General features: G+C 35.4%; 2 protein-coding genes across 7 annotated transcripts; both read right to left on the bottom strand.

The window, feature by feature from the left end:
• Positions 1–662: 662 nt before the first annotated feature.
• Positions 663–5,700, bottom strand: LOC109164133 (cullin-1-like). Of its 4 annotated transcripts, XM_019312918.1 has the most exons (9): positions 5,514–5,639; positions 4,960–5,156; positions 3,323–3,422; positions 2,732–2,917; positions 2,591–2,638; positions 2,057–2,260; positions 1,847–1,924; positions 1,532–1,618; positions 663–937 (listed from the first exon to the last, which is right to left on the bottom strand). In XM_019312918.1, the coding sequence occupies exons 2-9, from the start codon at positions 5,085–5,087 to the stop codon at positions 899–901; spliced, it is 870 nt and encodes a 289-aa protein (XP_019168463.1). In that variant the 5' UTR covers positions 5,088–5,156; positions 5,514–5,639; the 3' UTR covers positions 663–898. The 4 variants fall into 4 exon arrangements, with proteins under 4 accessions (XP_019168463.1, XP_019168461.1, XP_019168460.1 ...); XM_019312916.1 differs by lacking the exons at positions 663–937; positions 5,514–5,639 and adding an exon at positions 5,646–5,700 and having other exon boundaries at positions 1,364–1,618; XM_019312915.1 differs by lacking the exon at positions 663–937 and having other exon boundaries at positions 1,364–1,618.
• A 14,192-nt stretch (positions 5,701–19,892) lies between these two features.
• Positions 19,893–25,076, bottom strand: LOC109164109. 3 transcript variants are annotated; one of them, XR_002051387.1, is made up of 6 exons: positions 24,401–25,076; positions 24,101–24,218; positions 23,281–23,633; positions 22,581–22,679; positions 20,263–21,995; positions 19,893–20,176 (listed from the first exon to the last, which is right to left on the bottom strand). XR_002051387.1 is itself a non-coding variant. In XM_019312864.1 (5 exons), the coding sequence occupies exons 1-5, from the start codon at positions 25,012–25,014 to the stop codon at positions 20,825–20,827; spliced, it is 2,355 nt and encodes a 784-aa protein (XP_019168409.1). In that variant the 5' UTR covers positions 25,015–25,076; the 3' UTR covers positions 19,893–20,824. The 3 variants fall into 3 exon arrangements, 1 of the variants encoding a protein (XP_019168409.1); XR_002051386.1 differs by having other exon boundaries at positions 19,893–20,636; positions 20,746–21,995; XM_019312864.1 differs by having other exon boundaries at positions 19,893–21,995.
• Between the last annotated feature and the right edge of the window lie 1,137 nt (positions 25,077–26,213).

Here is a 26,213-nt window from a genome sequence, read left to right as displayed (position 1 = left end):
TCACCATGTCATACATATATATTCTTCTGCCTCACTTTCGCCACTCTCCAATTTGCCGCCTTCTGCCTCGCACCCTCGCCTTCGGCCTTCGCCACTCTCTAGTTCGCTGACCTAATCTCAATAATCTGCAATTGCAATTTACAAAGGTATTTTATAATTTGGGGATTTTTTAAAAACTATGATGCAATTGCAATTACAAATTTGTAATACGCCGCCCTCAGGCCTTGCTGAATGCCGTATTGTTTTATTGTTAGGAATTGCAGAGCAGATTAGGTACTTGTTGTAGGTCATGAAATTAGGAATTGTTATTGATTAAAATTTTTTTAATCTTATTTCTTGTTATTTGATATTATCATTTTTTTAGCATTACTAAATTTTAATTTTAATTTTTCCCGATCTTATAAAATGTTTGGACCAATCCTGCTTATGGGTAGACTAATTTGCCTTGCCATATATTTCCTATTATATCATGCTAATAGTATCTTTAATTGGACCATCGCTTAATTTTAATGGTCCAAATTATACCACAGTTCTCACCTAAGACATAATTTTTATGGGAGCTAAACCCGTGAAAAATGTAGACTAATCTAAACCATCCATCTTAAATGATGGGAAACTACAAATTGGTTGGATTGCTCAACAAAATGTTGTCACTTAATTGTGTTATGGACACATCGTACTATGAAATGATATTACTTACAAATGCAAGGAGTAAGCTCAAAAAAGCTACACAAAACTCTTTCATAAGTCCAATGAAACAATAGGTGTGTAAATGTATTAAGCGGATCACTATTGTTAGTACTTAGAGAGTTAGACTAGAGGTCTCTGAATGTTGTATTTTTCCAATGTTGAGAACGCGAGCAAGTCACACGATCACAACAATTCTATCCACCACTCATTACCCAATGTTTAATTTGGAACATTGCTCAAGTATTCCCTGCCATACAAACAAACAAACAGAATGAAACATGTAATCATGGAGACAAAATCACACATTACGGGAGATGGAAAGAGATCCACACTTGTAACCACAAGGTCACGAGTTCAAATCCTTGCCCTCTTGGTTTGAGCAGGTCAACTATGGGTAACCTAGATTGGTTTACTTCCTTGTGATCCTTTGCCAGCTAAGGTCCCAAGGCGGGGTTTACTCATACTTGAAAGGGTTGCGCGGTTTCCCTCGTCATCCAGAATCACACATTACCATAGTGGAATGGAGGAATTGGAAATCAATGCAAGTTCTTTGGAATCTTGGAAGCATGAGATACAGAGTAAAAGGCAAGATAATCCATATTTTGTAGGAAGGTAATGCTAAATGTTGAACCACAACATCTAAATTCTTCATAATAAGATGAAATTTTCTTTCTTTATTTCACTAGAATGTAAATGTAAGGCATATTAAATGAGAACCAAAAACACAAAATAATATATATATATACACACACACACACATCTATTTCCTTGTGGCCAGACAGAATTTTCTAGACGGGAGGGGGAGAGAGGGTTGGGGTTTCAGGAGAGATTTGAAGGAAACCTTATATCTTGATGCATCAAGATTCTCAGCATTTTGCTTTTCAATCAATTGATTTGTAATTTCACCAACCAACTTCCAGTGCACAATCTGAAAAAGCCACATTTTCTTACTGGAAAAGCAACCCAGGACAAATAACAGCAAAATATTGAACTTTGTAAAATCACTATTAGAATATAAAGAGAGGAAGCTCTGGAAGAACAAATGCTAAAACTCCAGAAAAAAATATTAGAGGTAGTACAGTGTTTATTTTAAACAAAGACTCAGCTAACATTACAAGACCAGAAATTGGACAAGTATATGAATCAATTAAAATACCTGTAGAAGCTTCTCTACTCCAGGTGGATGCAAAATTTTGCATGCTCTTCCTCTTTCCTCCCTCAAACACTGTTCAGCCTAAAAATTAAAAAAAGAACCCCCAATCCAGACATGGAGGAAACTAAAATACTTCTCATGGTTTTTTAATGCGAAAACATATGAAAGGAATATGACTTAAGCATGACAAAATAATACATAAAGCATATGAACCTTAGATGCATATTCTGCTGAAGAATAATTCAGTAGCCATTCTGGAGCTACTTGAGAGTAGTAATTGCCTGTGTCAACAAGTATTGCCTCCTCAAACTTGTTATAGCAGAATGGTCTTGTTTTCCCTCCAACTTCAGTGAAAAAGTTTGAAAGACTCTGTAGAAAGGTCTGGTCAGTTGGCTGCCCATTGCGGTCTTGTGTGATCTATATGTGAATATTTTCACTAGTCAGATCAAGTTGTGTTAATGATATAATGAATTTGAAACTGGAAACATTATGCATTCAGTGAACTTTCTGGAAAAATGATAAAAAAAGTGTTCATGTTCAAGTGGATTTTGCTTTCCATTTTCCCCTTTTTTTCCTTTTTGGAAATTGGAGAACATTTTGAAAACTTTTTCCAATTTGGAAAACTAGAAAATATGGGTGGATAGTGGAGTAAGGATTTTTTTTTTTCAAGTTGGCCCACTTTAGGAGTATGGAGTTGTAAAATAGAAAAATTTTCATGCTACTAAATAGGCAGTTAAGTAACTCTACCAGTAATATAGCAGCATCTATAAATTTTTGGAGGAAAGCAGTACAGACCTGAAATAGAGAAATAAATCAAGCAATGATTGACCAAAAAAACAAGGCCCATTAGGAATTTGAAAGAATACAACAGTATATAAAAGTACCCACCAAGTCATGGAAACAGCAAACTGAAATTTCAGAAAGGGGTGCAGCAGTTTCGCGGTCAGAAAACCTCTGATCAAGGTACAAGTAAAATCCCCCAAGGCATTTCACCATTGATTTATAATTTGCCCATAAACGTCGAAGTTCAGATAACAGGGGAGCTCCATTTTTATCACTTAGGGATGGCAAAACCTACAAGTAAAATGAAAATTTATGAGATGATTGTTAACAAGAAGACAACATAACTGATTAAAGGATTTTGTGCACAGTTGGAAAAGTTTGTGCTTTAAACAAATACTCTCCGGATAGAAACACAAACACATCTAGCACTAACAAAGTGGCACTGACATTACAGATTGTTTTCCAGCAATATTGTTATAAGATTATGAAAGCTAAGATGCACTGGCTTTAAATGAAAATATGCTGCAAATACTAATATTATTCTTTAATTCTTTTAAAGAAAAAAATTAAACATGATATTTAACAAACAAGAAAATAAATCAAAATGTAAACTACTTTAAGCAAACAAAGCATTCAAATTTCACTGAAGATGCATAAAAGCAATATCATTACATATCAAGATTAAAAATGTCTCACCTTTAAAAAAATACTTTCTTCCAAAGCTTTCTTAAATCTTTCATGAAGCTGCCATGAGTAGTCATTTGGCGGCGGTTGAACGCACAAAAGATAAACACAACTATGAAATATTGAAATGTTAAAGATATCTCACAAGAGAATTGTCAAAAAATCAACTTGCAACATTTAGATTTTTGCTGTCACTATGGCAGATGCCATATAAGACAGCAGCAAGGTAACAACAACGTCTATAAATATGATTGTTCACCCATATTTATCTTCAACTTTTCTAATTGTCCCATTTTTTATTTTTGAATCCATCAAGAAATTTACATTCAGTGATTAAGAGGTAAACCTGTCAAAAACATAACCTATATTCCTCGTCAAATCTTGTCACAACCATCCATGTACACAAAAACCAAATGCGGCTGTCGTATATTATACGATAGCCGCGAATATGATTCCGATTCCCCAGCGATTTCCGATTTCCGATTTCCGAGGAAAAGGTAGAGAACTGAAGAACCGGCGGTGAGATAGGCCCTCCACCACCAATTGTAGTCCTCGCTGCACAATTGGAAGTAGCATAGCACCACGGATATCTCTGCGCATGTGATCAGTAGGATGAGGAAGACTATGAAAAGGAAGCCGAATATGTAGTAGAACTGGTTAAGCCATATGGAAGTCAAGATGAAGAACAGCTCAATGAAAACAACTCCAAAAGGAAGGATGCCACCAATAAGAATTGAAAAGGCCGGCTTCATGTACCGTGTCTGCTCGGGTATTTGCCTAGGTATCTTGTTTGTCTTTACTGGATCTTCAATGGCTGGTTTTTTGAAACCCAAATAGCTACCCACAAACACTAATGGCACTGAAATCCCAAACCATAAACAAACTAGCGCAAACATGGTTCCAAATGGAACAGCTCCAGAAGATTTCTCCCCCCAGATCAGAGCATTAAGTACAAAGAATACTGCAAAAAGAATTCCAGGGAACATGAAAGCAGTTTTCAAGGTAATCCTCTTCCACTCTGTACCCCAAAACATTTTGTATAGACGTGATGAGGAGTAGCCTGCAAATATGCCCATGAAGACCCATAATAGAACCATGGCTGTCATAAGCCCACCTCGGTTGGAAGGTGAAAGGAATCGGAAATCGGAAGTCTCCGGGGAAATCGGAATCATATCCGCATTTGGGAAATGCGGCTATCGTATAATATACGACAGCCGCATTTCCCAAATGCGTTTTTGTGTATACGACAACCGCATTTGAGATACGCAGTTGTCGTATATTATACTACAGCCGCATTTCTCAAATGCGGCTGTTAGCGACGTGGCCTTCAGCCACAACCGAGCTTGGGAAATGCGGTTTTCAGCCCAACCGCGTTTCCCAAACTCAGTTTTCCTATTTTTGTAAAAAAAAAAAAACTCATTTCTATTATTTTCAATAAACCTATGTCTATTTCCATTTCAGTCAAAAACCCATAATTTAAAGCTGATTAGTTCCTACACATCCCAAACACTCAAAAATAGTTTTTCAGTAATTGGCAAAATTAGAGAGCATATTAATGATACTAGGACAGATACGAGAAAGCCAATTTAAAATAGAAGTGTATGTTTCAGTGTACATCTAACAAAGTACCAGCAAGCAGAAAAGGATACTCATAATACTTCATGTATTCCTCTGAACTAAACAGTGCACTAGCAGTGTAACCATCCATTATCATCAACGCTTTGGCAATGCCATCCTCCAATCTATTCATCCCATCTTCCAGTGTCAACCTGATCATCTTTTTTTATTTATTTAATTTTCCCTTCTTTTCTTTGATAAGTATCTATCTATGCCTTCTTCGTAAGCTCTTCAAATGCCCAAACAATTCCAAGATTAGTTAGCACAAAAAATGATTTAGATGAAATATACTATTCAAAGCCACTACAATCAACAAATTTACATCATGCTAACCAATATAGATGCACTTAACCTCATTGGACAGGTACATTTCAAGAACTAAGCCTAATAGCAAAATACAGTAGATCAAATTAGCCATGTAAATCTAAGTACTACTATAACATGAGAATCTACTCTATCATCACCCTGACAGATATCCTGATAAGGATTTTCAAACAGGAATCCATGCACAAACAGGAATTTATGCACAAACAGGAATTTATTCAGAAGGACCGCAGATTGATTATGTATGCATACACGCGCACACCTTCAATCCGAAATTTACACAAACAGAAAAGCTGCGATTAGTGTCCGTGTAGGCGTGTGTGTATATGAAGCGCAGTGTAGAGAGACGGAAGTGAAGAAACGTAAAAGAAATAATGGGGAAAATAGGGTTTACTCGTTAGGGTTTAGGGTTTAGGGTTTAGGGCTTTAGGGAACGCATTGTGGCAGGGAAAGTGCATATCGCACTCTCTCCCTCGCTTTATATGTCTCTTCAGTGCATGAAATGATGAAACTTCAATTTAGAGCACCCACGCAGAACAGATGAGACAGGGGTTGGTAAAGACGGCGTCGTTTATGCAAGTAAAATTTTTTAAAGAGAATAAATGGAGTTTTTTAAAACAAAATTATACTCCGTATCTTATAGTAAATAAATAAATTTAAAATATAAATCTAAATTCATTATATAGGGGGATCATGTGGTGATGTGGCAACCTTATCAGTGGTTTATTTGGGGATAATAGTACAATGTTTGATGAGTTGGAGGGAAGAGAAATGGAGAGAGAGAAATTTCAGTCCCTTCTGTAAAGACTCGGAAGATTTGAACAGTGCAGGGATGAGGAAGGTGGAGCAGCTGTGCGCGTCTTGCGCACAGCAGAAGCCCAATCGGGTGCATGCAATGCACATGCCCGGGCGCGTCGTCTGACACTGTTTTAAACATTTTTTATTTTTTTAAAATCAATTTTGATTTTTTTTCTCTCCCACCATCTTCTCTTTCCTAATTATTCTTACAATAACTCTTCAAATAACTCCACCATTGTGGATGCTCTAAAACTTATCACGACATGCACGGCTTTACTGACCGGATGATAGTAATATGTAAGTTTTACATAATTAGATAACTCTATATACTAATTATTTAGTTAAAAATACTTGTATATTTTTGGAAAGAGGACAAAATCGTGAAGAATTTATAGGATAGAAGATTTTTTTTTTTAATACAGTCTAACCTACAAATAGTATCTATTCAATTGTAATGCCAACTCTGATTGAGATGTGATTCAAATTTGATGTTGGAAAAAATAGTATAAATGACATGTTAAGTGATTATTTTGTAGTATAAATATCAATGGGACCCACTTTTGATTTCGATCAGGTCAAAGTGAATTCAAGTTCTTGTGTGAGGTTTATCATCGTCTACACAAACAGCAATACGGTTCAAAGACACCACGTTCTACCAGACAACCAGTAGAGTAAATATATATTCACAAGGGAAGGTTCAAAGGGTAACACCTACCTACCCTATACAGGAATCGACCGTTGAACATAGTCCTGTCATTTTACAGTCGCAAAAATCAATTTTGTATTCAGTTGGGGATTGTTGGAAAAAATAGTGTAAAATGTGTTAAGAACAAGTGTAAATTAGATTTTGCTGATACCAAATGACTTACGAAATTTTAGTCCCCAATTTGTTGTACTCTTTCTAGACTTAGAAATTTTCATCCAGAGTGAATAATTTTGAGGAGTACGAATTGTAATACAAACAGTTACAATTTGAACAGTCAACCAAGCTCTCAGGCGAGGAGTCAATGAACTACGAATAGTTGATGCTGCGAAGAGTTCAAAACGAAGAGCCGAAGAGTTTAAGAATCAAAGAATAGATGAATTGAAGACTAAAAGGTAGCAATAGCCGAATAGTGGGAGGGTCAACCTTGTCGAGTTGTAGTGTGTCGAATAGCAAGGACAACTATTTGAACGAAAGGTTATAAAAGCTTAAGGCTCAAAGCGTTAACTCAAAAGGAAAGAGTTGACCACTAGAAAGAACTGTTCAAGACATTCTTTAAGCAAACAGTTCGTATCCTTAAAAAGTCAGTAACTTTATGTGTAATGTTACCAAGACAAATGAGTCTTAGGTACACCTTCCAAGGTAGATTTTTCTTAAAAGCCTATATAAAAGGTGTAAAGCAAAAAGTATAATGGAGCAGGTAAAGGCGTGTTAAACGGTTGGAAAATCTTATTCGTTAATAACCAAGGGTAAAAAGACATTTGAAAATTTATCTCCCTCCAACGGATTAATTTCAAACAGGCCCTATAAATACCTTCAATCAAGACTGAAGAATGTGTTGGTCAATCAAGTGAGAAATCATAAGTGTTCAATCGATCCAAGTGCCAAGAAAATTAGTGACCAGTGAGAGAAGACTTTGGCAACGAGAAGTCAGAAATCAAGATTCATGTCTATCAGTTGGAGGATCAACATTCACCTTGTTGAAAACCTTTTGTAACTCTACTCGGTTGAAGTAGAAAGAGGTGGAGTAACAAGTTAAGACTTGTGAGTAACCTAGAAGCTAGTGGTCGACTTTGTGTTCAAGGCTCTAGTGTTATTCATTGTACTAGGAGTTTTTTTACTACAATCCTCCAAGGAGTTTTTGGAGATGAGTAAGCGTAGACTGGTTGATAGCCGAACTACTTCAAAAATCGCTCTCTCTCTCTCTCTCTCTCTCTCTCTCTCTCTCTTACCGCATTTTCATTAAAGTTTTAACGTATAAAACCTAAATTTATCAAGTCTAAACTTGTGCTTAAAACTAAAAGGGTTCACGTTTCCATTGCCAAAAGACTTTACGAGTAGTTATTTTAACTTAAGTCTAGAATCTCAAACAGTAAAGAATTTTCAAATTCGGTACAAGTCTATTCATCCCCCTCGTCCCCCCTCTAAACTTGTAACACAACCCTTCATGACCAACAAAATTACATGTTAAGTGACTATTTTGTGGTACAAATATCAATACTTTTGAATTCTGATTCATGTATGGTTAAAATGGATTCGGGTTCTTCGAAGTGAGACGAAAAAATGGATATATTGTACGACCAAAACGGATGATGGATGAATGAGAATTTGAGTCTCAAAGTAGATCTATTTGAGTTTTTAAAAAATGTGGAAAAGGCTTGTAAGAAGCATTTGCCCCACATTGAAAAGGAAAGTGGTTTGCACTAGTATATATACAATGCCCTTTTAGAGGGAGTTTGAATTGTATAACTTAGAGTCTCTATCTCTCCCTCTTAGGGAGTGTAAATCAAATCCCAAAATGATTATGAAAAGGCTTGACTCATGTGCATCCGTTAAACGTTATGCCAACTTTTTGTAAAAATTTTCCAACCAGAGTCACTGTCCGAGAAGTGACTTAGTGGGTCTAGGTTATATTCCGTCGATAACTGGATGCAATTCCACTTTCTGGTGGAATGTTGGACCACAACTTCTCAGACAAACTGGTTTTGACAGAGAAGTAAAGTTTTACTTTTTGATTTTTACCACAAAGTTGATTTCAATTTTCGGGTGTAACCTTCTGAGTGTACTTTTTGGGTACTATTTTGGAAAGAATTAATTTTGAATTAATTTCAATTTTAATTTTTTGAATTAAGTATGTTCTTATTCCTAAGTAGTTTACTTAATTCACATAATGTAAATAATTTTACCTTCAAAAATATATTTATTTTCAAAACTTTGTAATTCATAAATACATTTAGAACAAATAAAATCTGAAATATTCAAACATTCCATCCATTCAATTATATGGAATAAAATAAATAAAAGGACCATACACTGAATATGCAACACTACAAATCTCAAAGTTTGTCGGTATTATCAAAATGTTAGTTAATATTGATAAACTTGTAAATTAAAACTAATCATTTGTTGTCCAAACAAGAGAAACATGCTCATTTATTGACAAAGAAAGTAGCTCACATTCTTCATTTCAATAAAAACTCAATAGTCAAGTTGCATAACATCATTAGATATTAATGTTTTATTCTTTAAATATATCTAAACTACCCATTCATAATCAATAAACAAGATTTAGAATTAGTGAACAAACTATAAACATTATTTCAGTAATTAAACTACTATAAGATATCAAAACAACACTATGAGGAAAATCATTGACTCAACAATTATAGGGGGCAAGAGAAAGCAAATCACGTCAAATAAAGGTATTCTCATACCATCTAACTTTTTTATTTTTTATCTTACCAGTAAGCATTTATCCTCATCACTGCTATACCTTTTTTAAATCCAACTTGCTAGATTGTATCCTCAATATGAACGAGTAGAAATATTTCATTAATTTTACAAATTTAAGTACTCTATGTTGAATCTCCTTATTTAATATTCCATATAAATTATTTTTAGCTAAGTAATCGTGAAATTAAAATATTCAAGATATTTAATGAATGTATATGGTAACCGAGATCCTTAAAAATAAACTACTGATTTCTCAATAATATCTTGTTTTGGACTATATCAAAAGAAATCCTAGTTGAGCCACCTATTCGTTTTTTTATAATAATAATAATAATAATAATAATAATAATAATAATAATAATAATAATAATAATAATAATAATAATAATAATAATAATAATGATAATAGTGATAATAGTAGTAGTAGTAATAGTAGTAGTAATAGCAATAGCAATAGCAATAGCAATAGCAATAGCAATAAAAGAAGACAAAATATTGCTACAAAATGTTGACATACATTATAGATTCAATATGAAAAAATAAGAAATGGTGAAATCAACTTAACTTTATGTACATCCTTCCTTTTTTGGTCTTGTTTACTTCTATGTGGTCGTTACTCCTAACTTAACACCTGAAAACTGAGATTTTTTGATAAAAAGAGCATATATGGGCTTTGTTATCAAATCATTTTATTGGCGTAGTTCTAGAGGGGGTAAAGAAATCGGCACTATGGTATCAACTTTGAAAACTATAATATTTCATCTAAAATCAAATGAAATAACGAAAAAATTCACTAAGAATAGCGAAGGAGAAGAATATACTTCAGACATGGTTAGAGAGAAGGCATGGTGCAGTAGGCTAGAAAGAAGACAAATGGTCAGTCTCAACCCGATTAGGGTTTGGAAACTTCATTTTATATTTGGGTTTAGTGGGTTTTGGGTATTGGGTTGTAGCAATGGGTTAGGTTTGGACCAGAAATTTAAAAAAAAAAATGATCATGTATTGGCCCAACATTTGTTATATTAAAACTTTTATTTTTTATTATATTATAAAAAATGGTAATTGATTTTTGTAATGCCCAAAAATAAGCTATATATATAGAAACATGACCTCATTTGATCCTCTACCTATATATATATATATATATATATATATATATATATATATATATATATATATATATATATATATATATATATATATATATATATATATATATATATATATATATATATATATATATATAGGTAGAGGATCAAATGAGGTCATGTTTCTAGATGAGGTTTGTGGTCAAATATTGACCCTTGATTTTAGTTAGATCTATGGCTATTGTTTGTTGGTTTATTTTTAGGAGGATTCTTTTTAATTATTGCCGCCATTTTAGTTGGGGTCTTTTTAGTCTTTGTATTTTTTTCCTTTTAGTTGTTTATTTTATTTTTGGTGATTGCATGTTTGTAGTTGGCTTAATTATGGTAATTAAGATTTCTTTTGATTCCCTGAGTTATTTACCGTGTCTTTTTTATATTGTCTTCCTAGTTCACTGGTTTTAGTTGTGTTGCTTTGTGGTTTGTCAAACACTATTGTCAAACACTTTTACTTTTCTCGGTCCTTTGATTTTTAAATTAAAATTGCATTTACATAATTACTTAGGGGGCACACTTTCGTCTATCTAATTCGTTTGCAGTTGCTCTGTTTCTTAATTCTTAGTTGCACAAGTTTTAAACGGGTTAATACCCATTTTGCCAATATTAGATCACTACCAAATCCACGTAAAATTGCATTACTATAAACTTCATCGTTGCACACACCAGTGTTGGGGGGTTTCTATTGTTTGCACATTCTTTCACGCCATCGTTGCACGGATCCTAAATAATGAATATCCATTACTCGTTAGTAAACTGTTACAGATTCGCAAATTTGATTTTCTATTAACCCTCAATCAGTAGCCAGTAGCATGTTTCTGAACCTATTATTGCCAATGTCAGTCAATAACTTTAATGCTACAACTTTATGTATTCTAATAAATTAATGCACATTAAAGACTCTTCTAAAAAAAACCATGTTGCACAATCATCTTCTGGGAAAATTATAATGGTTGCACATTCGACAACTTCACTATTTTTTTCCAGTAAAACCATGATTAAACATTTGACGAAACGATAACACAAGATAGTTACTAGCAAATTTAAATGGTCTAGTTGCATGGTACTCTATGTTCTCCATGCCTCTTTAAGTCATAAAAAACTAATGTCAAAAGTCGTATAAAAAAGAGTAAGTCACTTGTGTTGCACCCACGTTAGCAATGAAATCCCTTTAAGTTGTTGCGGTAACTAGAGTGGCTACATCTGTTGCATGAATTCTCCATCCTCAAATATTGGTGAGCTTGCGAGGTTTTTACCGTGATGCTCGTTGCACTTGCTAAGTAGGATGTCCTTCATGTACTTCATTCTCAGTGCCTCTGTTATGGATTTGTCTCCTTTCCTTAGGCCACACTCCCACCTGGTTGCTTTCTCTCCTATGAATGTCTCCATGTGCCTCATTGCGTACACTCCACTATCCATATTTTCGTTTGCATCCCTCCATTGCATTTGCATTCTTTTTGGCTCCATTTTTAGTATTTCAGGTCCCATCTTATGGTCTTTCGTATCATCTAGGAAACAACCCATCATGTCTTTCTGTTGACATAAAATTTCAGTAGTTAGTAACTGAGCTTTGCTCACCATCTTTCATTATTAAAAACAGTAGGTACGCTCTAATTTTTTGTCACGGTCCATACCATGCGCTGTAATGCACATTAAATGGTGTCCTAAATGCAAAATATTTATTCATCCAAATGCGCAGTTTATTACTATGTGTGACCACTAATTTTATCACACATCTTCACAGTATATTCACAAATTTATACACACCAACCATTACTCTTTCATCAAACAGTTCTGCACTTTATTATATCACAGCAATGCACATTTTTTTTTATCTTTATTTTATTATCAGACTCATCTAATTATACAAACATAAAATGCGGGATGCTTACCAAAGCAATTTTACTTAACCGTGCACAGTCAACTGTGTAATATGTGCACCCAGAAACAATTTAAACAATGGACTTGTCCTTCAGTTTTGTAAACTGTGGATTTTGTCCTTCAGAAGAATATAAAGTTCTCTGTAAACCTAACCTTGTTTGCACATTAGACAGTTATTCAGTTGCACATTCAACTTCGATTACATGTTGATCAGTACAGTTTTGTGCAATAGCATGCTGTTTACAGTTTTTACTTTCACATTATTGACATTATTAATAATCTTCTAAATCTTTACTTGCATTGCATCCTCTTCTTAATATTCTTCGTTTGCTTCCATATCTTCTTCATCCGCAGCCTCGCCTCCATGCATCCTAGTGTCATCAAGTATTCAACACGGTTTTACTTTTTATCTAGTACTTCATTGTGCACAGTCACTAATATAAATTGTGCAACCAGTATCTTGTTTTTTTTTTCCTCATAAAATCCAGCAATACTCACCTCATTCATATCCTCCTGCATGTCCAAGGGTTGTTCAATTTTCCCTAAACCAAATTCTCCTTTTTTTATTTCTGCAAATTCACGCTCGTTTAACAACTTCGTTGTCCAACCTTTGAAAGACGGCCTTTGGCGCTCCACATAACGAATGAGGTTCACAACCATATCTACATATAGCATCTGCAATACCATATTTGTTTTTTGCACAGTCAAATAGAGTACGAATGTAATGTGGGCTGTTTTCACAAACGATCAAAAGTACATAACTATGAAATCACTTGAACTTAGGAGCTTACCGTTATAAACAATAGTGATCCAACAAATACCTTCTTCTTTGGACTTTAACCAAACTTTTTTCTTTATCCAACTGCTAGGTCTGTGGTCCCCCATTATTTTTTGCCCAAATCTGTGCAACCATCAATTTATGCATTTTTATTACTTTTTTACCAGTTCTGCATATTCTAGTATCCTGTTCGTCAGCAGCACACCCAATATGTTCCCGCAATGAACCCCATATTTCCCACCATCAATTCGTAATAATGCACACAAAAACAAACAAGCCAAGTGGTGTTTTTGTGCATGAACCCCAATTCAAGCAGCGTTGCTCATACGGCCGGCGACACTCCACACCCATGGTCGGCCAATTTTTATTATCCACAAAAAAAAAAAAAAAAAAAAAAAAACACAACCAAAACCCACAGTACCAGAACCCCCCTCACCCTGTGGTGGCCACCGTCAGTTTGCCGTCCTCCCCAACCAATGACACTTCAACAGAGTCCGATCAACTTGCGGCCATTATCAGCAAGTTTCCATCATTAAAAATTATTAAAAAAAACAAACAAACTTACCCAATATCTACTCTAACGCACTGTGTTCAAGCAGCCAATTTCGCACACATGCAATATAATTTTGCACACAGCCAATTTCTTACGAAGTCTACTTGTTTCCTCAATCGATGCATATCGGTGACTTCGTCTTGGGGTTCCGTCCGCTATAGCTTCGTGCTTGCTCGCTGGTGTCTTCTTCTTATGTCATCGGACGGGTCTTCTTCGCTTTCTCCCCTCGTGCTTGCTCTTCCCACTATGTTTATCGTGCAATGCGGACACATTGACTAGACACCCCCCGTTTAAACCCTACACGGTACAGACCCGGTGACTTCGGCCTTTCCTTTCCCATCGTGCACAAACATTTACCTAATTACCCTTTTTCCCCCATAATTAATTATTCCTTCAGTTACTTGTCTTATTTAGTGACCTTTTAATTTCTCACATTGTACACTTTACAGCCGTTAGATGGTGTGATCTCATGGTTGCAAATTGTCCACAGACCTCACCTAACACAATAGCCTCACTTGAACCTCACCCTATATATATATATATATATATATATATATATATATATATATATATATATATATATATATATATATATATATATATATATATATATATATATATATATATATATATATATATATATATATATATATATATATATACACACACACACACACTAGTATTTGCCTCGTGCAATGCACGGATTAAAGATGAGTATGCATAAATAAATTTATGCATGTGTATTTTTAAATATGAATGACTATTAATCACCATCATCATTTACTAAATAATACGGAATAATAAAGAAGATCCAAAAAAAAAGTTAAGAATACAAACAATCTTGTATACATACATAAAAATACAACTACCTACTAATTAAAAAATATTTTGGACCCATAAATAATCATTTTTTAGGTCCAAATACAATAATAATAAACAAAAGCCTGGCCCATAGTATAACCCTAAGCCTACATATTCGTTAATTCGAATAAGGATACCCATTATGAATATTTTTATTTTAATTATGTTGTTGAAATATAGGTTTGTAATAGTATTATTTTCGAAGATTACAAAATTAATAATCATAATAAAAGAATATACCTATTAAATATAAAGATAGGTACAGGAAAGATATATATATATATATATATATATATATATATATATATATATATATATACACACACACACACACACACACACACACACACACACACACACACACACACACACACAGACTTATAACGAAAATAAAAAATATAACTACATATTAAAAATTAGTCCAATAAAAATTTTATTTAATAAACAAATGAGACTTAACAAAATTATTTTTTCCAAGCCCATTTTACTCTTACCCAAGCCCAACCCACACCCTAAACCCTAACAAGTCTATATAAGTTGAAAACAGTTCATCTTCCCTCTATTCTTCCAATAAAAAAAAATTGGTCAGCTTCTTCTCTGGTTTCATCTCCCTTTTGTCCATCAATAGAATCTACTCATATTACACCGCCTCTTGAAAAACGTCCACTCCCTTTTGTCCACCAATAGAATCTACTCATATTACACCGCCTCTTGAAAAACGTCCAGATCCTCTATGGGGACAATATGTTTCTCACATCTGTTCTTCTAAACAATTCAATGGCTGAAAAATCCTTATCAACACTGGTTATACACAAGATTTTCTGCAAGATTACGATGTTATTATAAAAGATAAGTTCTTTTTATTCTGAATTTGTTAACCTCTTCCTTGCACTCTATTTTACTACAATCATTTTACCTTACCTTGTACTTTCTCTTATTGCAGATGATTTGGATTTTGTTTGGTCGTGTAGCTCCACATTTTTTCAATTGACAAAAAAGAGCTTTTTTTCCAATCTACAAGTATGCAGATAGATGGAAGTAGAAATTTTCTTTATATACCTAAACTGTAAACATAATAAAAATGATACATTCTGAACTTACCTTTGTTTTCTGGTAGATGTTTCATCTTTTTGCCAACTTATTCATGATAAGGTATATTTAACTTTGAGATTGAAGATCGGGTATTTATAGGATATTTATATTTATTTTTAATTATTGTGGATACGAGTCTCATTGGACATCAATACTTATTTTTAATTATTGCAAATACCAAAGAGTCCCACTGGTATTAATTCAATAAATGTAATCCAGTAACCAAAGAGCCTTTGTTTGTTATAGGGTTTTTCTTTTCCGCCATTATTGGCTATATTAGAAAAATGATGGCCACAAATGTATAGTGCAGGCCGACCGAGCAATCCGAGGCTAAGTATTATTACAAGTATTAAGTGGTTACAAGCGGGTTGCTAAAATAGTGCAGGCCGCTAAAAGAGTGCATGTTGCAATTTATGAGCAGGTTGATGTTACACGGGGTGTAGGTTACATTGTAGCAAGTAGTAGTTGTATCATATGAAGATATCATATGAGGGGAGACCCTCCTGTTTATACTAACTAAGTCGGTCTACGTATTTAATGCACCTGCTGCAAGCGGCTTGACATGGCGCCGTCTCGTTGGCTTGGTCAGGCAGTTGCTCCACAACTATGTGTAGGTTGACTGATCGAGGAGGTAGAGCTGCTACTTTTGCAGGTTGTCAACCGCCGCTCTGCAAGCGCAAGTTGGCCCTTATAACTTGTCGTATAAATTACGTTTTCAGCTCTGCATGCTACGTCACATTGTAGGCCGACCGGTCAACCTACAGTAGACCGGCCAGGTGACTTTTCGTCGGGGCAATTCCAAGGGTGATCCGAGAGCATCTTCTTTGTCACGAGGCCTATCGGTACGAGCGGTACAATTGATCACAAGTGATTTAGCCCCGTCGAGCGGTACGGTTGTTCACAAGTGATTTAGCCCCGTCGGGTTGATGGCCGTAACAGACCGGTTGGATGACTTCTTGACGGACCGGCTATACGGATCAGTCTTCTATGCGTATTTACCCATCAAATAAAATTTCATTTTTATTATTTTTAATCTTTGATTGTAATTTATATATTGATATAATAGTAAATTCCTTTTTTGGTCCTAGACTTATAGTGGCTTGGAAAATTTTAGTCCTCCATAAAAAATTTTGTTATTTTATAGATAGAACTTATTGTGACGAGGACAATTTTTGTCCTCCATCTGTATTTCCGTTAAATGGCCGTCTAAGATGAGGGCAACTGCGTCAATTCACCCTATCTTCTTCTCCCAACCTTTCGGCCTGAAACATCTCGGCAGTGTTCATCTTCAGCCCGCCGGGAATGAGCTTCCCATCTCTTGCGTCTTTCCGTGATCCTCCTCCTCCTCCTCTTCCTCACCACGATGCTCTGAGCCGACAACGTCTTCACGCCGCACTTTCTGCTATCGTTCTTCTCGCCACCTCAGTCTCCCCGCGATCACAGTATGCAGGGAAGGAACCACTCAGGAGCTCAAGCAAAAGGCTCTTTATATATCCCTTTCCTCTGAATTCTCTCCTCTATTCGTCTATTCTCCTCTCTAATCTCTCTCTTCATGGCTTCCTCGAGAGATTCTAAGCCATTGGACAAAGAAACCAATGGCAATGTTTCGTCCGGCAACGCCGCCGGAACACTGAACAACAACAAATTGAGAGTCACTTTTTTTGGCAGCGGTAACTAGGGCAGGGTCGCTGCTAAGCTCATTACATCCAACACCCTCAAGCTCGACTTTTTCCATAGTTTGCATCTCTCCCTTTTTTGACTATATATTGTTCGACGATATTACCAGCCCAAACTATCAACTTACTATTACCCTTTAGTGCCGTAAATCATAATGTAATATCAATCCGAACTTGAATTTTGGGTATTTCTCTATTTTAGATTAAGTGAGGATGTGGGTATTCGAGGAGGTGCTACCAACTGGTGAGAAACTATCCGCGGTCATCAACAAAACCAATTTATGCTCCTCGGCTTATTTGTCATTTACTAGCACTGTACATTTGTTATGCCTCCTGCAATCTTTGTTATCTCTAAATATGGGGAGGGTATCTCCCAAACTTTGCTGTAGGAGAATGTTAAGTATCTACTTGGTATTCAACTTGGTAAGAACGTTATTATAGACCCTGACTTTGAACATGCAAGTACAACGAATTAACTGTAACTGTACCTGTAGACTTATTCAGCTTGGAATTAACTAATGTGTGCTAATGGGGGCAAACGTCGCTGGTGAAACTCGACTTCGTTTAAGCCATACTTGCCATGGTGAAATCCAACCACACGACAGGTCGCATTCTCCTATTTCTCTGCAATCTTGTAGCCAGCCCGGAAGGCCGCGCAGCCATGCTCAACGACAATGTCGTGAAGTGCTTCGTCAGTATTCTAAAAAGAGAGGATTTTGACTCAGACTTCACTAGAGAGAGCTGCTTTACTAGCTTACTGCACTGTATGGCCTTAGCCATGGTGTCAAAAGGACATAGGATGAATTAACGCAATTGTCTTTCTCTCAATCTAACGGAAGTACAGACGGAGGATCAAAATTGTCCTCGTCAATAAGTCTGTCCATAAAATGACATTTTTTTATGGAAGACTAAAATTGTCCAAGCCACTATAAACCTAGGACCAAAAAAAGAATTCACTCGATATAATAGTAAAAGAATAATTGTGAAGAGAAAATAAAAATATTGATAAAAGATAATAACTTGTTAATGTAATATGAAAGTGAAGCCGACTTTTGAAACTGAATTGGAATTGCATAGATGTCAAGCAAACAGAATAACAAATTTGATGATATGGAAGTAAAATTTACTTTTAAAAATAAGAGTATTGTAAGGATAAAGATAGTCTTATGTGTCAAACTTATCATTATGCGTATTCTTTGTCCTTTTTGTCTTTTCTTAACTTTTAGCAAGGGAATTTAAACTTTTACTTCTTAAAATAATAGATTTAAATATGGTAAGATAACAATGGTTAGTAAAGTGAAGTAAGATAATAGTAATTAGTAGAGCTCACTATTGAAAATGAGCGAGAAATATAGTCAAACCTCATTCTATCTAGGATTCAAAGTTGTGGAATGAACTTGGACTTGTTGATGGTAGCTCCAATATTAGTAATGGGCAAGGGTAGATTTAATGCAGAAACTTGTGTAAGACTATCTCACAAGTATCAATCCGTTAGACGGGTCGAATATTTGATTAATGAGGTCAAAGATCCGACTCGTTAATCAAATATTTGACCCATTAATAAAAAAAATTCAATTTATCTCACTAATTAAGACCCGTGAGACAATCTCACATAAGTGTTACTCAAGGTTTAATAGTTTTATTAATTAATTTTCAATAACAGTAAATGAAATTAAAAAAGATAAGGGAAAATGGCACTTTTTCCCCCTATGTTATATACTTATAGCACTTTTTCCCCTTCAATTATTTATGTAAGCACATTAGCCCCTCAATTATTTTAAAAGTGGTGGTTTTTCTCCCTAATATATTAAATTGACATTTCTACCCTTAAAGTAAACATTTTATTTATTTTACTTCTCCAACAAATTATTGCGTATATGTAGCGATTACCACGGTTCGGTTTGAACTGAACCAGACACTATAGCAATCGAATTAAAAATTTTCAGTTATGATTCAGATCTAGAACCCAATATTTGGATTTCAATTTATTAAATTTAAGAATAAAAAAGAACTGGATCATGAACCGGCGGTTCCGGATCCCGTTCGCGATTTTGAACCGTCTTTATTTTAAAATTTTATTTTTTATTTTAAAATAGTTTAAATTCAACAATAAATGTATTTTATTTTTTCAGTTCGGAACATGAACCGGCCATTCCGGTTCGCGATTTTAATAAACTCTAAATATCACGTTTTGATTATAAATTGTAATTGAAATATTTTGGTTTGGTTACTATAGTATCTAGTTTGAACCAAATTATAGTAATAATTTATTGGAGAATAAAAATAAATGAAATATTTATTTTAAGGGTAAATATGTCCATTTAACATTTCAGGGGGAAAAAGAGCCACTTAAATAATTGAAGGGGAAAAAGTGCTATAAGTATATAACATAGGGGGAAAAAATGTCATTTTCCCAAAAGATAATTGCAAAAAAATCCAACATTTATTTATAAAATGTAAATATGAGAATATTCAATTAAGATATTGTGCAAAGAAGCATAAGTTTTTAGCAAGACTGATACAACACATTCTTCGTTAGTAATTAGAAACATAGTTTAGCTGTCCACAAACCATAAAAGAAAGCCAGTGATAACAACAATGCAAATACCCATTATATCCAGAGAAAACCACAAGTATTTCATTACCCTGCCCTTCACACTTTTTCTGCTCCACCACTCGGTTAGGGCTGAAACTTCATAATACAAGCCCTTCCATAAAAATGCATAAATGAAAAATTAGAAAAATATTCAACACCACAAAACTAGTTTTAATTCTAAAGAGTGTCACAATTTACCGTCTTTACAAACACCCAGAGCGAGATCCTGGCACCAAGTTAGTAGCAGCGGGATGTCACTTAGGCTGCTTGGCCCACCGCCTTAGTTGCATACACTCTGCTTGGGCGCATAAATATGATATCAAGGTTTCCCTCCAGATATTACCATGTAACTTGTTAAGAGCAGACCTCAATGGAATGCTTGCTTGAAAGCCTATGTAAGAGTAATCATTCGGGCAACCTAAACATGACGAAAGGGTAATTTCTGTATAAATAAGTCTCACTTCTACCAACTTTGTTCAGCCAGATAAGGTAATTCTGTCATGCCTAGAGTCAGTCAGTCTGTCTTTTACTTCCTCACTTTTTCCTGCGTGGCTGCGTTAACTTCACCTAGTCTGCAAATAAAAAATCCAGAGTAACACTCAGGTGTTGACAGCTAATGTGCCAGATATCATCCTCTCAAGTTGCAGATTACTCAGAAGCATTAGAAATGCTAAAAATTACCTTCTTTAGAGAAAACCTACTTGAATTGTGCTAGATCCTTCAATTGAAAGCTTGAAACATTGTTCATCATGTATCAATTTCATCTGACATTTATTCTTGGCCTCCTGTATCTTTCATTGTCTAGGTAACTGTCTGGTTGATTACCATAGTTATTGCTTCCCTGACCCCTATTATAGGATCCTCTACCACTTCTGTTCGATGATTCACCATATGTAGAATCTCTTCTATATGAGTCTCTATTATCTTTAACACCCTTGCCGTTCCTGTGAAAATCCCTTGTTCTTCTGTTAGAGTCATCCACAAAAGAGTTTCTTTTCCTATCAATCTTGTCACTGCGATTCATGGGACTCAATCTGCCATTTCGACCAGTTCCAATACCGCTTTGTCTGCTTCTGTGATAATTTAGGTCATCATCATCAGTCTCTAAATCAGAGAAATGCTCTCCTTTATTCTTGGAGCTTCCTCTCCTCCCAAAGTCCCTAATGGATTTATTTCCTTTCCTGTGCCGGCTTCTGAGATCCTCATCAATTTCACTGCCAGAACTAAGACCAACATCATCATCTGACTCAAAACTTGAGGAATGTCTAGTGGTAGTTCTTGGTTTAGAGGTAGCAACATGACTATATTTCCTATTTGAACGAATTGGATGTTCATTGTCAGAATCAAAATCAATTTCGGAATCCTCAGAACCAGGCAAAGTGACTCTCTCACGCATTGACTTGGATTTTCTATCAGTCAAAGAGTTGTTGTGGCGACGGCTGAGCAGATTATCATCATCTATATCTTCAGATTCAGAGTTAACTTCAAGCTCTGAGTAATTGATTTGAGAATTTTTCTGTATTTCGTTTTGAGTATCTACCTCATAACTGTCAATATCATCTTCCTCATCATCAAAATCGTTAAATCCTAGTCCTGGTTTCTGTCGCCCAGAAAAATCTGTCTCGTACCCCTTTGGAGGCCTAGAAACTACTTCTACTTGCTTGTCTAGCGGAAAATCGATATCCAATTTTTTTGAATCAGCATACTCAAAGGCAGCAACATCTGCACCATCTGACTCATCATCATCAAAATTAAAATTCCAAGCATTAGAGACATCCTGCCTAGCAACCCTAGCTGGCATCTTATTATCTAAACTCATTCTGGGACCACGCTGCCTCTCCTTAAGTTGAATTTCAGTGTAATCATCTGGTGGGCGCTTGAATTCACAATGAAAGCATACCACATTTCTCCGATAGTTTAAGAAATTGCACCTAGAAGGCATAAAATGAAGTCAAACATTTCAAACTCTAACATAATGAATTTGATAGCATAGCCTAGAAAGGATGAGTAATTTAACATTGGAATGCCTGTAAAGCGATTCTCCAAGGTAGCAAAGCTGATAGTCCAAGTTGGAAAGTGAAGGATGACAGCTTAGTTTTATATTAAACAAGTGAAATATATCAGTTCAATTTGATTGCATTAAACCATAATGACCTACTAGAGCATGGATGCAACATTAGAGCAGCTATAATTGAAGGCACAAGAACCATGTACCTCTCTTAACTCCAAATTTATTTTGCAGCAAAATTCAGTGAGAAAAGTGAAGCGAGAATGACGATATATATGATTTTGTTTAGCTTAGTTGAGTTAGTTCTATAAAACACTATTCAAACATAGCAGTTTAATTCAATACTGTTAGACCATAGCAACCTACTAGAGCATGCAACATAGGGAAACTATACTAGGAGGCACAAGGATTATGTACCCTCTGTTGAGTTAAAAGTTCTTTTGCAGCAAAATAATAATGAACAAGTGCATAAATCATACAGAGTTGGAAAAACAAGACAAGTACATACTGGGGGCATTCCCATTCTCCTGGAAGCAGCTGTCTCTTTGGACGCTTGGCATCACACTGTAGACACACAGTATTCTTGGCAAAGTTCATAAAGTCGCACCTGAGAGCAAAATTCATCCATTAGTGAAATGGAAACTGTTGCGATAGTTATCCATAGGACCATAGATGCTTAGGTTCTCTTTCTAAGACTTCAGTTGGTAATATAGTCAAGCTGTTGGGACTAATGTCTTTTTTAATGCCAAAGCAGAAGGTTAAATATTTGAAATCCAACCATTAGATTATAAATCTGAAAAATTCTTACAGTGATCAGTGATGTGCCTGCCATGGGCCATAACTTCATGCAGTCACTGTGTAGTTGACATGAATCTATGGCCTTAAATTAGACAGGCACCTGGTAATTGTTCATTATTCAGGGAAAATTATCCAAGATTTATTTAACACACCCCTAACTTGCAAGTGTCAGAAAAATTCAAACCATAAAAAATATGCAGAAGTATGGTTGTAACATGTAGGGAAGGTCAGATTGGAATAAAAGAGAAGCACCTTAGAGAGTTAGACCATCACAAGATAATCCCCTACCAGAAACAGAGATCATCCGGAGAAAAAGTTTTCATGGAAAATAGAATCTCAAATGACTAATAACTCTTATTTCTCAAGAATGAACATAGAGTAAAGAATAATAAGAAAAGAAATAAGCATACTTTGGACACAGCCAATCTCCTTTTTTCATTTCAATGTCATCACGCCCAACTCGCTTCTTAGGAGGAGGAGGTGGCTGTTTCACCTTTGGTGGAGGCTTTTTGATAATAGGAGGTTGAAGATTTGGATCTATTGGAACAGCACTTAACTTGACCACTTCATGAAGTAACTTCCGTATAACACTCTTCACAGATTTCATCTTCAGAAGAGACTTATTAGCAACTGAACCATTCACAGGATCAAAAGCATATGTCAATAAGACGCGCATAACATCAATAGTCCTAGCCTCATCCTCCTTGTTTGTAAGTAGGTAAGCTCTTTCACAAGAGCTCCTCAAATTGCAGGAACTACAAACCTGAAAACATGTACAGTGGTCAAATCATGAATACACTATCACCACCATGCGTAAGATGCAGAAAGAGAAGAGAGGCAAAACATTGAAACAACCTTATATTAGATCATAAGTGTCAGTTGCAGTAGGTGCTAGGGGCTAGTCGGGCGATAGAGTAGCGCCTAGCGCGCGGCTAACTAGGAAAAAAAAAAGTGTACCTGTGTGGGTGTATGTCATATTACACACACACACACACACACACACACATATATATATATATATAATGAAAATAAAATATTAGCAAGGCCGAGTAGCCAGAGTTAACTCGGCCAAATTGGACGAGTTAACTCGGCCTAATTCACCCCCAACTCGGCACCTAGACGGACGCCTAGGGGGAAATCGCCCTCCTAGCGCCTAGGCCGATTTTTCCAACACTGTCAATAGAGATTGAATTAAACTGAACCCCAAACAAAATGCATTTCCATACTTACATCTCCTTCATCAAGATGGACATGTTTCCTCAATAGTTTGGCAGAAAATACAACCCTCTTGTCTGCACTAGGGCATCCATAGCCAACAAAAATTTGAAGATCATGTCTTGACAATGCCCTGAAATCAATTACCAATTACCACAGCAATAATCAATGACTTTCACAATGTAGTATGCCATGGGCTTGTATATTTCATTTTCTCATCCATATAATTTCTATATATACTAATTCCACCCCGATAATTTATAAGCAAAAATACTTATTATCTACTTCCATAGATATAACAGCAAAGTATTAGACCTTAAGATGTCAAATCTATCGCGACCAAAGTTGAGAACAGCAGTCTGAACAGTCTTCCAATCCCTAGTAAAATCGAACCCTTCCTGTTCTACGGCATCGGAAACACTAAAGCCCAAGTCTTCAATCATTTTATCCTCGTCTTTCCTCTTATGATCGAAGTAATTCTGCTGCACCAGCCTCTCCATCAGCTCAATCCACTCCGGCCAAGGGTGAACCAACTCCACCTCCTTATCCATCAACCCCCCGCCGTGACCAACAAGAGAACACCTCTCCTTCGACTTATCAGGAACCGAATCGACATCTGAAACCTCGCTCTGAGTTTGCGATTGCGGCGGCTGGGGTTGGGACTGTGATAGAGTGGTGGACTTCTTGGATTCGCGCCAAGCGCGTATGCGTTGGAGGGTCTGGTCTTTCTCGGCGTGCTCTTTCTCGATGGCGTCAATTTGATCAAAGACGAAGCGCATCCGGGCGGAGAGAGACGAGGGTTCAGAGGGCGTGGGGCCAGAGGTGGACGGGGTGGAGGAGAGAGAAGAAAGGAGTTTTAGAGAAAGAAAGTTGAAGGGTTTAGGGTTTTGGGAAAAGAGGCGTCTGCGGAGGAGAACAGAGGTGGCCATTTTGGGGAGGGAGAAAGTGAAAGAGAGGGGAATTCAAAACCCCTCACCATGAAAACAAAGAGCAGCTAGACTACTAGAAAGAATAAAGGAATAAGGCTCTAATTAGCTCTCAAACTTACGTGTGAAAATGTAATTGGACCACTTAATTAAAAAAAAAAAAAAAAAAAAAAAAAAAGAGTTAATATCCATTTTGGTTCCTCAACTTGTTAGGTAATGCGCAATTTAGTTTCAAACTATTAAAAGTATTCAATTTAATCCTCTAAATTGTAAAATAATACACAATTTGATCCTCCGTTACACTTGTCACCCATCCACCGTTATAGAGAGGGACAAAAATATCATTTTATCTAAAGTCAAGGGACCAAAATGGGTATTAACTTTATTATTATTATTACTAGTAATTGCACCCGTGCGATGCACGGCCAAAAATATAATAATATAATATATAGTATTATATTAAAAAAATCTAAAAAAGTGAATTTTATTAGACATTATTAAAGACTTCTTTATATACGATATTTGTAGTCATATTTTTAGATTGTTTTCAGGCTGACGGTGTGCGTTTACTAAAATAAAAATAGTTAATAATCTATCATCTATCATTAAACACTAAGTAGTTAAGTGACTAATAAAACTGAAATGAAAATATCTTACCATTTGATATATCTTGTAGAGGTTCTCTTCTGATTTTTGTCAGTCGTACGTTACCTTTTACATAGAATTTTATGAAAATTCAAAAATGTTTTTTGAATAGGTTATTAGAAATGTCAAGATCATGGTATTAAATATTAAGTATGATGTAAACCAATTAATTGAACTAACCAGTAGATATTGCGCTTGTTCCAGTAGGTAAAAAAGGGCTTCTTGCTCCTAATACAAACTTTCTACATTCGTTTTTGCTTGTTGTATATTCCATGTTAGGGGTACTTAGATGTATACTAAAAGAGTCGTATTTGACTACAAATAACAAAAATAAATATTAGAAAAGTTTTTAAATAATTAAATGAAAATAAATATTAACATATATCAAACTAATTAAAATGTATCCATTTACCATTAGTAACGACACTCTTTGGTGTATCATTTGTATTAGAATCCAACATTGGTGTGCATCCCGTGTATGAACAATACTGAGATGAAATAGTATCTTTGCCCAGATTTTTGTTTATTTGTTTGCGTATTTGCAGGTGGGTTCGAAC

This window comes from Ipomoea nil, unplaced genomic scaffold (assembly GCF_001879475.1).
Source record: "Ipomoea nil cultivar Tokyo-kokei standard unplaced genomic scaffold, Asagao_1.1 scaffold3056, whole genome shotgun sequence".
Taxonomy (NCBI): Eukaryota; Viridiplantae; Streptophyta; class Magnoliopsida; order Solanales; family Convolvulaceae; genus Ipomoea; species Ipomoea nil.
Note: the sequence above shows the minus strand (reverse complement) of the source record. Positions and strands in the feature narration are given on the sequence as shown.